This window comes from Scyliorhinus canicula, chromosome 1, assembly GCF_902713615.1.
Source record: "Scyliorhinus canicula chromosome 1, sScyCan1.1, whole genome shotgun sequence".
NCBI lineage: Eukaryota > Metazoa > Chordata > Chondrichthyes > Carcharhiniformes > Scyliorhinidae > Scyliorhinus > Scyliorhinus canicula.
The window spans coordinates 61,805,103-61,820,613 of record NC_052146.1 but is presented as its reverse complement, the minus strand read 5'-3'; the positions used below and the strand labels follow the sequence as shown (position 1 = coordinate 61,820,613).

At 47.7% G+C, this 15,511-nt stretch overlaps 1 protein-coding gene across 1 annotated transcript in view; it reads left to right on the top strand.

The window, feature by feature from the left end:
* Window positions 1-15,511, top strand: part of kremen1 (kringle containing transmembrane protein 1) — a 224,400-nt gene that overhangs the window by 144,800 nt on the left and 64,089 nt on the right. Inside the window, 2 exon segments of the mRNA XM_038791451.1 lie at window positions 3,566-3,690; window positions 6,744-6,897. Coding sequence (XP_038647379.1) covers window positions 3,566-3,690; window positions 6,744-6,897 — 279 coding nt within the window.

The window sequence follows — 15,511 nt, the reverse complement described above, 5'->3', positions numbered from 1 at the left end:
GGGGGTCCCTCCACGGTGGCCTGGCCCCCGATCGGGGCCCACCGATCTGCGGGCGGGCTTGTTCCATGGGGGCACTTTTTCCTTCCACGCCGGGCCCCTGTAGGGCTCCCCCATGGCCGGCACGGAGAAGAGAACCTCGGCCCTTCAGCGCATGCGCAAACTCGTGCCGTCCCTTTGGCGCCAGCTGGAACGGCGCAAACCCTGCCGGAGAATTACGCACTTTCGGGAGCTGTTGACGCCGGAGTGGTTGACGCCGGTTTTCACGACGGAATGGGGACATAGTCCTCAGAATGGAGAATCCCGGCCATGTTCTATTCAAAAAGCCTCAGGCTTCAGGAGACCTGACAGTTCTTCCACACAAAATGTCCTGATTTCCTCCCCACGTTAAAATTAGATATTTTGTATCCTAACTTTCCTGTTCGTGAAAAGTTAAACTCAAGTCTCATTTGCCATGTCAGATGGGTGTAAAATAAAGCACCTACTGCACCATTCAAATCAGGGCAAAGGAGTTCTCCCAGTGTCTTGGGCAGCATCTATCCCTTACCCAGCATCACTGAAGATGTTTAATTAGTCAGTTATCCCATTGCTGTTTATGACATCTTGCTGTGCTCAATTTAGTTGCTGTATTTATCAATATAGAAACAATGGCCAAACTTTTCCGGGTGTTCCCGCTTATGGGATCTAACAAGCCTGCCGACTAAGATCCCCCGCGATGGCCCGGAAACCCCCTTGATGGTGAGCTGAGACTTTGGGGGGTCCAAGGTTACATCAGAGTGGGGGATGTCAAGAGATTGCATTTTGACACTGAGGAGTTCTGGTGATTGGAGCTCCTCAGTGCAGGAAACGGGACTAAGTGCGGCCTTGGTGGGGCATTCCCCGCTGAGGCCCCGGATTGCAACCAAGTCTAATTAGATAGCGTGGTTTTTCTCGGCGCTGAGAGCAGCAGAAAAAACTTGGCTAAACGCGCTCAACATGGGACTCCGGTTAGATTTGGTTAAATCGCGCCCTGATCTTTGAGCCCTTTGGCAGCTAATTGCATCCCTAGGACTGAAGTAATTTGTTTTGATGAATGGAGCTTCACTTGAGAAATATTCAAGTCAGCGAACAATAGACTTTTGGAGACTAAGGGAATCAAAGGATATGGGAGTAATTTTGGAAGGTGTAGCTAAGATGCTGGTGTGATCTTACTAAATGGCAGAGCAAGTTCAATGTGCTGAATGGCCTACTCCTGTTCCTGTTTCCTACATTCTTAACATTAGTCTTGAGTCTACCCTGACATTTAATTAGATCATGGCTGATTGGCACCCTAACTCCACTTACCTGCCTTGACTCCAAATCCCTAACCATTACTTAACACTAAATTCTCTAAGTTAGTAATAAGCAACCTAGGCTGGAAGTGGGCCACATGACTGAACTTCCGTTAGCTCAGTAGATCACAAGATTGAAATTAGGCATGTTTACTGACCATGACTCATGAATAAGATTGAATACGTTTTATACATGTCAAATATTTCATAACGAGTTATAGAAAATGCTTAAACATTAATTTATTCATAGAACTATCAACGGTGTACCCAAACAGGCGCCGGAATGTGGTGACTAGGGGCTTTTCACAGTAACTTCATTGTAGTGTTAATGTAAGCCTACTTGTGACCATAAAAGGTTATTTATTTATTGACTTATTTATTTAAATTGTGAAAACAAAAGTAATATTTACAGTTTGATTGGACGCAGAGGGAGTGCACGACTCTCACAGTTAATGTTGTGGGCAATCAACACGCACCTCACTTCATGTGCTCTTGCTTAATGTGGGTAACACTTTAGTCATACTGATAGGGTGAAATCTATGCGGACAGAAACCAGTGCAATCAGGCAACTGTGTGCGTGGGCAACAGTCAACAAAATGGTTCATGGTCCGCACTCAGAACACTGATGGGTCTGCCCCGGACTGCAGTTTGCCCACCAGTTTGGCGCAGTGCGTAGTGTCCCTGTCTCTGACGTCTTCAATACCCACATCCCCACAATGATCTTGGACAGCACGGTAGCATTGTGGATAGCACAATTGCTTCACAGCTCCAGGGTCCCAGGTTCGATTCCGGTTTGGGTCACTGTCTGTGCGGAGTCTGCACTTCCTCCCCGTGTGTGCGTGGGTTTCCTCCGGGTGCTCCAGTTTCCTCCCACAGTCCAAAGATGTGCAGGGTAGGTGGATTGGCCATGCTAAATTGCCCTTAGTGTCCAAAATTGCCCTTAGTGTTGGGTGGGGTTACTGGGTTATGGGAATAAGGTGGAGGTGTTGACCTTGGGTAGGGTGTTCTTTCCAGGATCCGGTGCAGACTCGATGGGCCGAATGGCCTCCTTCTGCACTGTAAATTCTATGATAGTCTATGATATCCGATCCGCCCTGAATATTTTAGGCTCAAGGAAATACAAGCCAGGTTTGTCTAGTTAATCTTGAGAATTAATGTTCTTACCTATTCATTCTGTCGTCTTTGTGAATCTTTTCCATGCTCTCTCCATTCCGTATTAACACCTTCATTCTTAACACTGGGGTCAGTGGGACGTTCTCAGTCTCGGATGTGTCCCTGGTGCAGCACAGTGATGCTGGTTATGCGTCATTCCCACTTGCTTCACACAGATGTGCTGCAAATATGCTGTGCTGTTGCTAATTGGGGATTAAAGTGACTGCACAAGTCAACGATTTTTGGAATTTTAATTAAAGTTCCGTCTGACTATCTTACTGAGTATAGTGCAAGCCAAATTGTCTGTCATTTACTTTCTGAGCTGGTTAAGCAAAGATCATTGTGGGGACCACTGTTGGAAAGTAGCAACCATGAAGAGTGGAGTTTTGTAAATGTTTCTTGTGTTTTGCTCATGTGCGGATTAACAATCAAAATGCATCCCAGCTTCCCCAGTGTTGCAGTGCACTGCACCGCAGAACTAGCCTGCAGTGCCAAGTTAGGGCTGGGATTTTCAATTCTGGGTAGGGGCCCGGCTGCTGTTTCAGGTTTAGGTCCGGCCACACTCCAGATACACCACCAAAACTCTTAAGGGGCCAGACCAATTAATGGCAGGGCACGGGCTCCTTGACCATTTCAGTACAGCTGGCAGGATCCTGGGACTGGACGACCAATGGGGCGCCTTCCAGCCCTGACATATTGGCAGCTCCTCCGGCCTAGTTGGGAGCTTCCGATTCTTGATAGAGAGAGAGAGAGACGGTGTCGCAACATGGATTCACCCTCCAAATTTAAAATGGCCACAGCTGCCTGGCTGTGATTGTGGAGAGGGACAACCTCTCCATAGGATGTCCAGGTGCCACAGCTGAGGGTGCCTGTGGAAGTGTGATATAGGCTAATCTTTGAAAAAGTTCGGCAGGGGGTACCGTAGAACTGGAGCTCCGTTTCCAACTTTTGGTCTTTAATAGTATGACCTAACAGAAAGAAATCTATGCAATTCAATCTCAAGCAAAGCAATGCTAAGTTTTAATGAATTAATTTGAATAGCTAACTATGGTTGTGATGAAAGTGCCATACTTTGTGCTAATTTAACACATTCTGTTGTTCCTCAGTGCCGGGCTACTTGGGCTGTTTTAAAGACAATGGTGACCCACCGCCTTTATCAGGCAGCAGTGAAACCTCCAACAAGCTGACCATCCAGACCTGCATTACATTTTGCAGGAGTAAGCGATTTAAGGTAAAGCCCGGTTTTATTCTCTTAAATTAATTTTTATGAGCTACCAAAGCTACAATGTAAGGAAGGAAATTTAAGCTGGAATGGAAAGAAGTGAATGACATGCAATTCTGAAACTCAAACCGGTAGTGAAACCACTTGGATTCTGGGCAACTCTGATGTAACACATTTAGACCACATACGACTTGAGAATTGTGTTGGGTGGGGCGGCAGGGTGGGTGGGGGGGGGGGGGGGGGGGGGGGGGGGGGGGGAGAGTCGGGGGACTTTGCAGGATGAGGTGCACGGGCAAAATGTTTCTTTTCCTGTCCCCGTCTATTATGTTTCTGAAAAATATGAAATATTTTGAATGCATGGTTTAAAGGGATCATGTTGCACGGTGACATTGTGAGGTGGACTCTAATCCATTTACAATCATATATTCCACACAGCTTCATTGGGGAAGCTGAGAGTCCAAGGCCATCGGTTCTCTATTTGTGGAGGACCTCCGGGCTGGGGCATGTCATTATTCACTTTTCCACACAGCTGGTTTCACGCTCCGTGTTCCACCCAATGCTATCATTTGCCCCAGGTTTGAATTCTCTGCCGCATGCTTGAGCTGAAGTTCCTGATCTTCCAACAGAAGTATACCAGGTCAAGAATGCCAGTCTGCAACATGCGGCAATGGTCCTGTTCCCAGAGCAGAATGACCGTGACGGAGAGAGAGGATTATCTCAGCCCGGTAGTGAGACCAGGAAGTGCATCAGGGGAAGCGAAGAGGAAAGTGGGGACCTATTTGTGTTTAGTTTGCCACAAATGGGTTTTGTTGAATAGACCCAGTGTAACAGACCAGTGTAACAAGATTAAGAACCACTGTCTGAAAGTAATGTATTAAGATAAAGTTGGGAAACCAAGGGCACGTGGGCCATCTAATTTTCCAATCCGCTCTGGCTACAGGCATGGTGCCGGAGAACTGCTAATAGTGTATCAATGTTTAAATATCGATGAAGGTAGACACTGAGTCAATACAGAGACCAATTAGGCTAACATCAGCAGTGGGGAAAATATTGGAAAGAATTTTGGGTTCAGCAGAATTTTGAATAGGGCCAGATTAATCAAGGACGGCCTGAATTGGTTAAGGGAAGATCATGTCTGAATAACTTAATTGAATTTTTTGAGGAGGTAAAAGAGGGTCGATGAGTATAGCACATTTACTGTCGTCAACATAAATTTTAACATGGTCCCCTCACATGGCAGAAAAATAAAAGCTCATTAGATCCAACCCAGAAGGAAAAAACAGCAAAACGGGGAAATATGAATACTAGTCCGAACTGTTTTTTTTCCTTTTGGGAAGATAAAGTGGATCCAAAATTAGCTCAATGTGGTAGGAAGCAAAGGGTTATGGGTGATTTTTAAAATTGTGACTGGAAGGTTGTTTCCAGTGCGGTTTGCCAGACTCAGTACCAAATCCATTAAATGTAGGCGGATCGTTCGCAAATGATAGAAAAGTCGGTAGTACTTTTCATAGTAAGGAAGAAAGCTATACTTTGCAGGAAGATATCAGTGGACTGCTCAAGTGGACAAAAAGTACTTCACAAGCTGCCATAGACAGAGTGGGCCAAATGACCTTCTTCCATGGATGGAATTTGATATCTTCCTGGGAGTGGGCTGGGGGAAGGGGGAGCCATACAATAGGGCGGGAAGGAACGGTACAGAATACATGGTCAGCATGATGGCACAGTGGTTAGTACTGCTGCCTCACAGCGCCAGTGACCCAGGTTCAATTCCAGTCTTGGGTGACTGTCTGTGTAGTTTGTACTTTCTCCCTGTGTGTCCAAAGATGTGCAGGTTAGTTTATGGGGCTACAGGGATAGGGCTGGCTGGGCGGGGGAGTGGGCCTCAACAGAGTGAGCTTTCAGAAGGTCGGTGCAGACACAATGGGCTGATAGACCTCCTTCTGCACTGCAGGGATTCTATGATCGTAAGAGTGCCCATCACTTTCCCAACACATCCAATTAAGTCTGGGCAGGGAGGGTCAAGGTTGGCCTTCCACCGTGAGGCCAATTGGGGCCTTTGAGTGAACAATGCAGGGTAAAAAGTTGAAAGAACTGGCAGAATTCCAGCAGCAGTTGGGTGGGATGGTGACAGTCGAGCATGATATATGGGCAGGCTGCCAGGTATACCCTGACAGGTCTGCGACATAAGGTATGAGGGGTCCTCCTGCTCAGACACCCCAAAGCCCTGCAAAGGACTGCCCCACTCTTTACACCGATTCTTCCACTCGCCCTTACTGGGGCTTGCCTGACTTGCCCCAGTGCGGGAGGCCCACATACCTGGGTTCCAGGGATTCCATTGGCTGCTCCTCACCCTGATTCACCTGCAGTTCCAGCAGTGGCCACCGTTTCCAGTGGTACTACTGGCACTGAAGGGCGGCTAACTTCTGGCCGGCAGTTCTTGAAGGTGCAACGCCCATCCTGGTTTCCTACAGAAACTCCACCATCCGGCGAGTACATGCCCGATTTGATTTAACTCACTTTGGGACTCCTGGGAATGTCTGCGGCCGAGTTGTCATGAACGGCCTATCACCACGGCCATTAAATCCATCCTTTGTTTCCATAGTAAAGATACAGGTGGCACTTGTTATTAGAGAGTTTTAAAGAAGTCTTTGATTCCTCAGTGATGACTATTTGAACCACTTTCATTCCTGATAATCAGGAGTTGTGCTCATTGCCGAATTGAAAACCACGGGCACTTTTGTGTGGAAGTTTTACTAGTTTATATCATAAGGCAGCGTCCTATTACTCCACTGCAAGTCATATCTGCCTCCACTGTACCAAACTGGTTTCACTGTCACTCCCCTTTAATGGGGAAGGAGGGAATTGAGAAAGATGGAGAGATGAAGACAAAGAAAGTGTTGCACAGCAAGCAATTCGAAACAAAAAAACATATTGGGAAAGATGAATTGTATAACATTTGGCTATCTCATTGCTTTGCGTGAAACATCCTCTCTATATTTTTATAAAGTAACTACGTTCTGTTTTATATCTGTTTTGTCACCGTTATTAATTTATTGTTGAAGCTTGCTGGCATGGAGTCTGGCTATGCATGTTTCTGCGGGAATGACGCTGATTACTGGAAACACGGGGAGGCAAACAGCACGGAATGCAACCATGTGTGCTTTGGCGATCACACCCAGCCCTGTGGAGGAGATGGCAGGATAAATATATTTGACGGTGAGTGTTGTGGATTAAGGCTTGATTTCTGTAGTGCAGAAGGAGGCTGTTCGGCCCATCGAGTCTGCAACGACCCTCTGAAAGAGCACTCAACCGAGACCCACTCCCTCGCCCAACCAGCCTTATCCTCCGTAACCTAACCTGCACATCCCTGGACGTACAGGGCAATTTAGCATGATCAATCCACCTAACCTGCCTTCATCTGCCTGAGCCCTGAGTTGTGGAATTCCCTCTCCTAAAACTTTCTGTATGGCCGGGATTTTTCCAGCCCTTCCCACTGGAGAGAAGGTGAATCCCCCCCCCCCCCCCATGCAAGGCCACGAGCAAGACAATGGCCATTGGCTTTGGCAGCACAGCAGCGATTGGTGACCCACCTCCACCGCCTGAAGACCCGTCGCTGGGTGGCCAAAAGATCCCAGCCTACGTCTCTGTCCAACTTGAAGTCTCTCCTTAAAACCTTCCTCTTTAACCAAGCTTTTGCTCATCTGCCCTAATATCTCCTTACATGGCTCAGTGTAAGATTTTGTTTGATAACCCCATCTGCAAAATGCCTTGGGATGTTTTACTGTGTTAAAGGTTTTATACCAATGCAAGCTATTGTTGCTGCTGCTGCACAGCCATTATAGCCCCCATTCCAATTCATGCTTCCTGCCAGCATGACTCCCCACTGAGAGAGTAGGGGGGTACCACTGTATCTGACAAAAAGCCAGCATGGCAGGCAGTACCAAAATCAACCATGTTCCTCAAATCAAAAACAAATCCAGCCATAATGTGGAATGAAGACTCAGCTGTACATATGATAGATTATAAGTTTAAAAAAAAGACTTCAATTTCTGTGACTAGCTCCGACTTTCATTTTCTCAAAAAAGGAAAGCGTGCCTTATTTCCCCTCTTCCGATAAGGTATGAAAAGAAACCCTGATAATCTTTATTATTTATTATTATTGCCACAAGTAGGCTTACTTTAACATTGCAATGAAGTTACTGTGAAAAGCCCCTAGTCACCACATTCCGGCGCCTGTTCGGGTACACGGAGGGAGAATTCAGAATGTCCAATTCACCTGATTAGCACGTCTTTCGGGACTTGTGGGAGGAAACCTGAGCACCCGGAGGAAACCCACGGCAGACGCGGGGAGAATGTGCAGACTCCGCACAGACAGTATCCCAAGCCGGGAATCGAACCTGGCATCCAGGCACTGTGAAGCCACAGTGCTAACCACTGTGCTACCATGCCGCCCATAGGGATAATAAGGAATGGGAGCAAGTTCTGAATTATAGTAGTGGATTTCTGGAAATATAATTATTTATTAGGATTACTTTCCTATGTTAAATAAAGCAACCTTGAAATAATGGTGGATTTTCTTTCCTCACTTTTGTGTTACACTCATCCTTGGGACTCGAACGTCGCTGATCTGTCAGAGCATTTTTCCATATGCCCCCAAATCACCTTCACATATTATTTTGATATTGGGACTATAATTTCTTGAATCACTGCTCCAGGATTAAACATTGCAGAGATTTTAGTCTTCATGTATTTGAAACAAACATGAGTGAGAAGATAAAACTACTGTGCACCGGTTAGCCTTCCTGTGCTGATGGGGAGAGAGCGCCACGTCATGTGTAGGCACAGCATTTTAAAAATTCATTCATGGGATGTGGGCATCGATGTCTTGTCCATCCCTAATTACCCTTAATTGAGTATTTTGCCAGGCCATTTCAGAGGACAGTTAGCATGTCAACCACATTGCTGTGGATCTGGAGTCACCTGTAGGCCAGACCAGGGAAGGGCGTCAGATTTCCTTCCATAAAGGACATTGGTGAACCAAATGGGTTTTTGCGACAATTGACAGATACTTATTGAATTCAGATTTCACCATCTGCCGTGGTGGGATTTGGACCTGGGTCCCCAAAGCATTACCTGGGCGTCTGGATTACTCGCCCAGTGACAACACCACTATGCCCCTGCCTCCTCTTGAATGGGAATACCATGGGAACGGGCACCACAGGCTACTGGGCGGCATAATAAGGATGGCATTAAAATGCAACAATATGGCCATAAATTAAAAAAATGAATGTCAGAAATCGAAAACGTTGACACAGGGTGCTGAAAATGCACAGCAGGTCAACAGAAATGGGAAAAGGAGAGGAGCTGTGGCGAAGGAGCCCACCAGGTAGGTCAGGCTATTAAACAACTTGCCTTCTGTGAATCTCTGGACATTTCTGGGTTGTTTTAAGCACACTTGTTGACTTATCCTTGGCTAGCCAAGGTCATCACTGCTGCACACAAAACAGTGAACAAGATGTTCCAGTCCCGTGCTGCTTTCAATTATCTCCATTTGCCAGAGTGAAACAGAGTGCTCCAAGAATGAAGTCTGAACATATGAAGGAGCTCCAACACCAAGTTAAATGCAGAGGGAATACCTGGGAGCAATTACCGGCCAACAGACCAGTAACGAGTTTCAGATGATGTCATATACCACAAAAAGAAACAAAGATTGTTGCCTGCAAATCCCTCCAGGGTATCTATTATTTTTTTTTAATAGCGTATCCTGGAAACTTTATGAAGTGGTTTTATTCAGCTCCGGGTCTGTTTTCTATTGCCAGTTGCACCAGTTACTCGTGCGAATGCCAGCTTTCGGCACACTTTGTACCACTGATGCACATTTAGAATGTCCAGAGTGGAGGCTGAATGATAATCAGGCCCATTAGCTGCAAGTTGATCAACACGTTATTTCTAGTTGACCATGAGGAATCTGTAGGAGCACGCTTTATTGCTTTTTTTCATCACTGCTGTAAGGGTTGTGCGAAAATGAAAATGACACCATTGCATCAGGCTAACACATGTCAGGTGTTACTTACTACAGCACAACTTAAAGCCCTCATTTGCTGTATTCTAACAAAATGTACAGGCCCAAACTCGGAAGAGCATTGTGTAGCTTTGTCAGGAAGTAGTGCTACTTGTAATTGGGGAGTCTCAGCCACAAGTTTACAATGCACCATGGATTCAGTGAGCACCAAATTTCCTAATGATGTGTCATTGCACTTTTGTAAGCATAAGGGGGAAGATGGTGGTTGTAGTGGTAATGTTACTGGACTAGTAATTCATAGGCTCAAGCTGATGTGCTGCAGACAAGGGTTCAAATCCCACCACGACTTAAATAATTCTGGAAATGAAAATTAGTTTCGGTAATGGTGACTGTGACAGGTTATTTTGAAAATCCATTGGGTTCACTAACGTCCTTTAGGGATGAAAGTCTGCCATCCTTACCTAGTCTAGCTTACATATGACTCCAGATCCACAGCAATGTCCTCTGAAATGGCCTAGCAAGCCATTCAGTTCAAGGGCAATTGGAGATACAATCCCAGCAGTGCAGAAGGAGATCATTCGGTCCATTGAGTCTGACTGACCCTTCAAATGAGCACTCTACACATGTCCACTCCCCATGTCCACCCTGCCCTATCCCCATAACCCCATAACATAACCTGCACATCCCTGGACACTAAGGGGCAATTCAGCATGGCAATCCACCTAACCCGCACATCTTTGGACTGTGGGAGGAAATCGGAGCACCTGGAGGAAATCTACATATACAGGGGGAGAGCGTACAACTCCACACAGACAGTAACCCAATTGAACCCTGGTCCCTGGTGCTGTGAGGCACGACTGCTCACCACTGTGCCACCATGCCACCCTGGTCAAAGGGTCAAGATGGGCAATAACTGCTGGACTTGCATGCATCCCATAAAGAATAAATCATAATTCAATGTACTAGGAAGCTCTTTTTCTAATTTCCATAAGGTGGCTTCTTACAATGAATTCACCATCTTAGGAAAGAGGAAAATCTACCATCATATGTGTTATGGAGACTGTTCAGTTCACTCAGTGTGTCGCGAGGGGTGTCTGGTTTAAAGATAACTCTCCCTCAAGGGATTGTAGGAGCAGTGAGACCTGAGGTACATGTGCACAAATCATTGCAGGTTGAGAAAGTGGTTAAAAAGGCATACACAATCTTGGGCTTTAGACATAGAGGGCGAAATTCTCCGACCCCGCCGTGGCAGAGATTCTCTGCCACCCGGGAAGTGGCGGTGGCGGGACTCTCGCCACTCCGATCGGCGAGGCCCCTGCGGTGATTCTCCGGCCCGGATGGGCCGAAGTCCCGCCGCTGGGAGGCCTCTCCCGCCGCCGAGGTTTGAACCACCTCTGGTGGCGGCGGGATCGGCGGCGCAAGCGGGCCCCGGGGTCCTGGGGGGGCGATCGGATCCCGGGGGGTGCCGCCACGGTGGCCTGGCCCGCGATCGGGTCCCCCGCTCAGACTCCAGGCCAGTGCCCTGGGTGCACTCTTTCTCTTCCGCGGCCGCCACGGACTCCGCCATGGCGGAAGCGGAAGAGAAACCCACATCGCGCATGCGCCGATGGTGACATCAGCGGCAGCTGGCCGCTGACGTCACCGCCGGCGCATGTGCCGACCGGCGAAAGCCTTTCGGCCAGCCCCGCTGCCAGGGGCGCCGGTTTTTTGCGCCAGTCGTCTGGTGCCAACCGCTCCGGCACGGGGCTAGCCCCCAAAGGTGGGGAGAATTCCACCTTGCATGATGAATTCAGGGAGAATTCCCCACCTTTGGGGAGGCCCAACCCCGGAGTGGTTGGCGCCACTCCCCTACGCCGGGACCCCCCGTCACGCCGGGTAGGGGAGAATCCCGCCCAGAGGCTTGGAGTATAAAAGCAAGGAAGTTACAATGAACATTTATACATACTGGTGGTGCAGGTTCAATTGGAGCATTGTGCCCATTTCGGGGCACCACACTTTAGGAAGAATGTGAAGGCTTTCAAGAAGGTGCAGAAAAGAATTACAAGAATGGTTCTAGTGATGAGATACTTCAGTTGCAAGGATAGACTGGAGAGGCTGGGTTTCCCTCCTTCGGGAAGAGTAGGTGAGGAGTTTTGATAGAGATGTTCAAAATCATGAGAGGTTGAGGCAGAGTAGATTTAGAGAAAATATTTCCGTTGGTCAATAGGTCAAGAACCAAAGGATGGCAAAAGAAAATGAATGACAAAAGAACCAATGTCAACATGAGGAACAAAAATATGCGTCGAGTTGTTAAGATCTGAATTGAACACTCTTGAGGGTGTTGTGGAGGCATAATCAATTGTGACTTTCAAAGAGGAATTGGATAAACACCTGGAGAGAAAATAAATTGCAGGACTAAGGGAAAGGAGTTGGGATGAGCTGAGTTATGGACATGGCGCACAATAGCCTTATTCTGCGCTGTAACCACGATATGATGTTATCTGCTGTGTTATTTCCCATTGTTCAATTTTCTCAAGTTTCGAAATTGTCCTTCAATGTCATCTTTTGGCCTTGACCCCTGCTGGTGGGGGGGGGGGGGGGGGGGGGGGTTTCTGATTCCAAGCCTGCCAGGCATTCTTCTGTGATCTTACCCAAGTAACTATTCCTCACACGTCAGCTTGGACAGTGGTTATTGGTCGGTTATTTTACCACAAGATGACCATGGCCAAGGCGGCTCCCGACACCACCGAATGCTCACACATGAGCACCTTTCAACCTGAGTGATGACAGCAAATGGAAGTGGCGTTGTCTGTACAACTCATCGAATCATAGAATCCCTACAGTGTAGAAGATGGTCATTCGGCCCATCGAGTCTGCACCGACCCACTGAAAGACCCTAACTAGGCCCAATACTCCACGCTATCCCCGTAAACCCACCTAGGGGCAATTTAGCTCGACCACCCCACCTAACCTGCGCATCTTTGGACTGTGGGAGGAAACCAGAGCACCCAAAGGAGACCCACGCACACACAGGAAGAATGTGCAAACTCCACACAGACAGTCACCCAAGGTCGGAATCGAACCTGTGTTCTTAGCGCTGTAAGGCAGCTGTGTTAATCACTGTGCCACCATGCCAATTGAGGCAAATTATAACACCAATACACTAAGATCATTATTGAATATGGGACAGGGTGACAACAATGATTTCCTACTACAGTGTATCAATGTCTTATCAATTACATTGTTATGGTTTAATACTAATCACCTAGTTAAGATTTAATGGCAATTATATTGTTAAACATCTGATGGGCACCTGTACACTTATAAATGAGGATAGCTGGGACACTGGGGTGTTGGAGTTGTGTTGACTGTGAAGAAAGTCAATAAACTCATTCCAGCAAAGTAAACTTTGTTTTAACTTCACCAACCGGCCTGGATCTAGTTCACACACTGTACAGTGCTTTTCCTCATTCAGCTATCAGATGAGTGAAGACTGATTTTATCTATTTATTTATTTTTGGTGTGTGGGCAATGCTCGCAAAGCCAATATTTATTGTTAAAGGTGGAATTTTCTATTTTGTCTGGTGGTGGGTAGGAAGGATGATGACAGATCTGTTGGACAGCGAGTTGGATGAATATGCGGGATCTTCTGCTTTTCAACTGATTAATTATGCCTCAGCAAGGAGCTCGTCAAATTTCGTGGCAGGGTGATCCAGGATTCTGTAGCCCTGCTGTTACCTCATGAGGTTGAAGGCCACAGTGTCATATTTAAATGGCATCAGGACAGACATTCACTCACCGCAGGCCAGGCTCAGTCACACCATGACACCAAATCCTAAGCTTCACAGTTCAGCAACATCTCCCTCATGATTCTCCACCACACAGTCCATGAATGGCAGAAGGGCCTCTTTCCTCAGGATGAGAGCAGGCAGTCCTCTTACTTGACCATGTCGGCCTTGGACGAGGGTCATCGGGAAGGTCAGTACCCATGGTAAACAAAAAAAGGATTGCCCTGCAGTGCAGAAAAAAGATGAATGATCAGCGTTTGCTGGTGGCAGGAATAGAGAGAAGATAATCTGGAGCCCCAGATGAGGATGCCAAATAACCTTCGGACGAAGACCAGTCACTGCATTCACCTGCACCCTCCACCAGCACAGATACACACGCCTGGGTGGGACCACAATCTGATGATCATCTCAGATAAATGTATCCACAGCAAGTGGAGACAGTGACATCTCAGGTCTTGCACACTTGAAGGACATCTGAAGATCAGGCCCCTGCTCATCCAATGATGAGCCTCTGGAATCAGGCCAGAAAGAAATGTTGGAGGTGCAGAGACAGGCAGGAGAACATCAGACAGCATTGTCAGAGGGCACAGCAGTCTCAAACACAAGATGGAGGAGTCCATACACCTTCTGTCTGATAGTGTGGGTCTGCTTTGTGAGTGCAAAGAAGTTACTATTGAAAGGCTGGCCATCTTGGAGACCTAGTTCCAACAGTTTCTACTGGATTTGGACCCAGACTATCGCTCTAACCATGAGTGGGTTCCTGCAGTGGCTAGGTGAGAGCAGGATGGGGCACCTCAACCTCCCTCCAGGTGCCCCTTCTCCTCAAGGAGTCAGGGAGGGACTCTTGAGCACCCAAAACAAGGAGGAGTGCTAACCTGATACCCTGGGACATCCACCCAAGGCATGTCAGGTGTGTCCTGCTGCTTCAGATCCCCTCTGCCTGTGACCCAATCAACTTCAGAAGGTCAGAGGGAGGAAGGGTGCACCTGCTCCAGAGCAGGAGATTTTTAGCAGACGCTCCAGTTCTCATGCCATCAGACACCTGCCAAAGTCATCTTTGACAGCAGGACTTAGCAATCAGCAGGCTGCCTCCACCCCTGCTGCGGATGTCAGGGTTCCCAGACAATCTTTCACTACTGCATTCTGTTCCTTGATCATTTTCTAGTCTATCTCCATCTCACCCTTTCACTCTTATGCTTCCACGTTCGCCCAGTTCTGTCCCCATCTCACCCTTCCTCTCTCAGGTCACCCCCCACCCTTTCTTCTGTTTCACCCCTCCCCTGTTGTGTTCAACCCCTTGCTAGTCCTGCCGCTGACTCCCCCTTTCTCTCTGGTGTACCCCCCCCCCCCCCCCCCCCCCCCCCCCCCGACTACTTGTCCTGCCTCCATCTTCCCAGCCCACTGGTCATGCCCAGCCATGGCACAGATTGTGTTACATGTACCTGATATTTAGCAGTTACAGTGTTGAAGGACGACGAAAGCAGCCTCTGCTGACCTCCAAGTCATGGTTGAAGCTCACTCGGTGTGTGTTAGAGCCAAAGTTTCTGATTATCCACTGGAAGGACACTTGATTTGGAGGGGGGATCGTGATTCCAGGGAGTTGGCTTTTTAATGAGCATTCGTGAGATGCAAATACCGTTCCCTTCACAGATCAGCAGGAAACTCAACCCACCTTTAACCCACCATCGAAGTCAGGAGATCAAAATTCCAAACTCATTTCCTGATAATGGGAAATAGACTCTTTCAATGAAGCCAAATATAGCCCCCCCCCCCAGCCCGTCACGATTCCCACCCATGCTGGGGGTGGGTAATTCCTCGCGATGTGTTGAGGTGATGGTGGTGAGTTGTCTTTTGGTACCTCTGCAGCCTGTGTGGTGATGGTATTCCCATTGTGCTGTTAGCTGGGAGCCGCAGGTTCTTTGGCACAGCAACAATGAAGGAACGGTGATGCATTTCCAAGTCAGGGTGGTGTTTGACTTGAAGGGGAACTTGGAGGTGATGGTGTTCCTGTGTGCCATACTGCCTTCGTCCTTCGAGATGG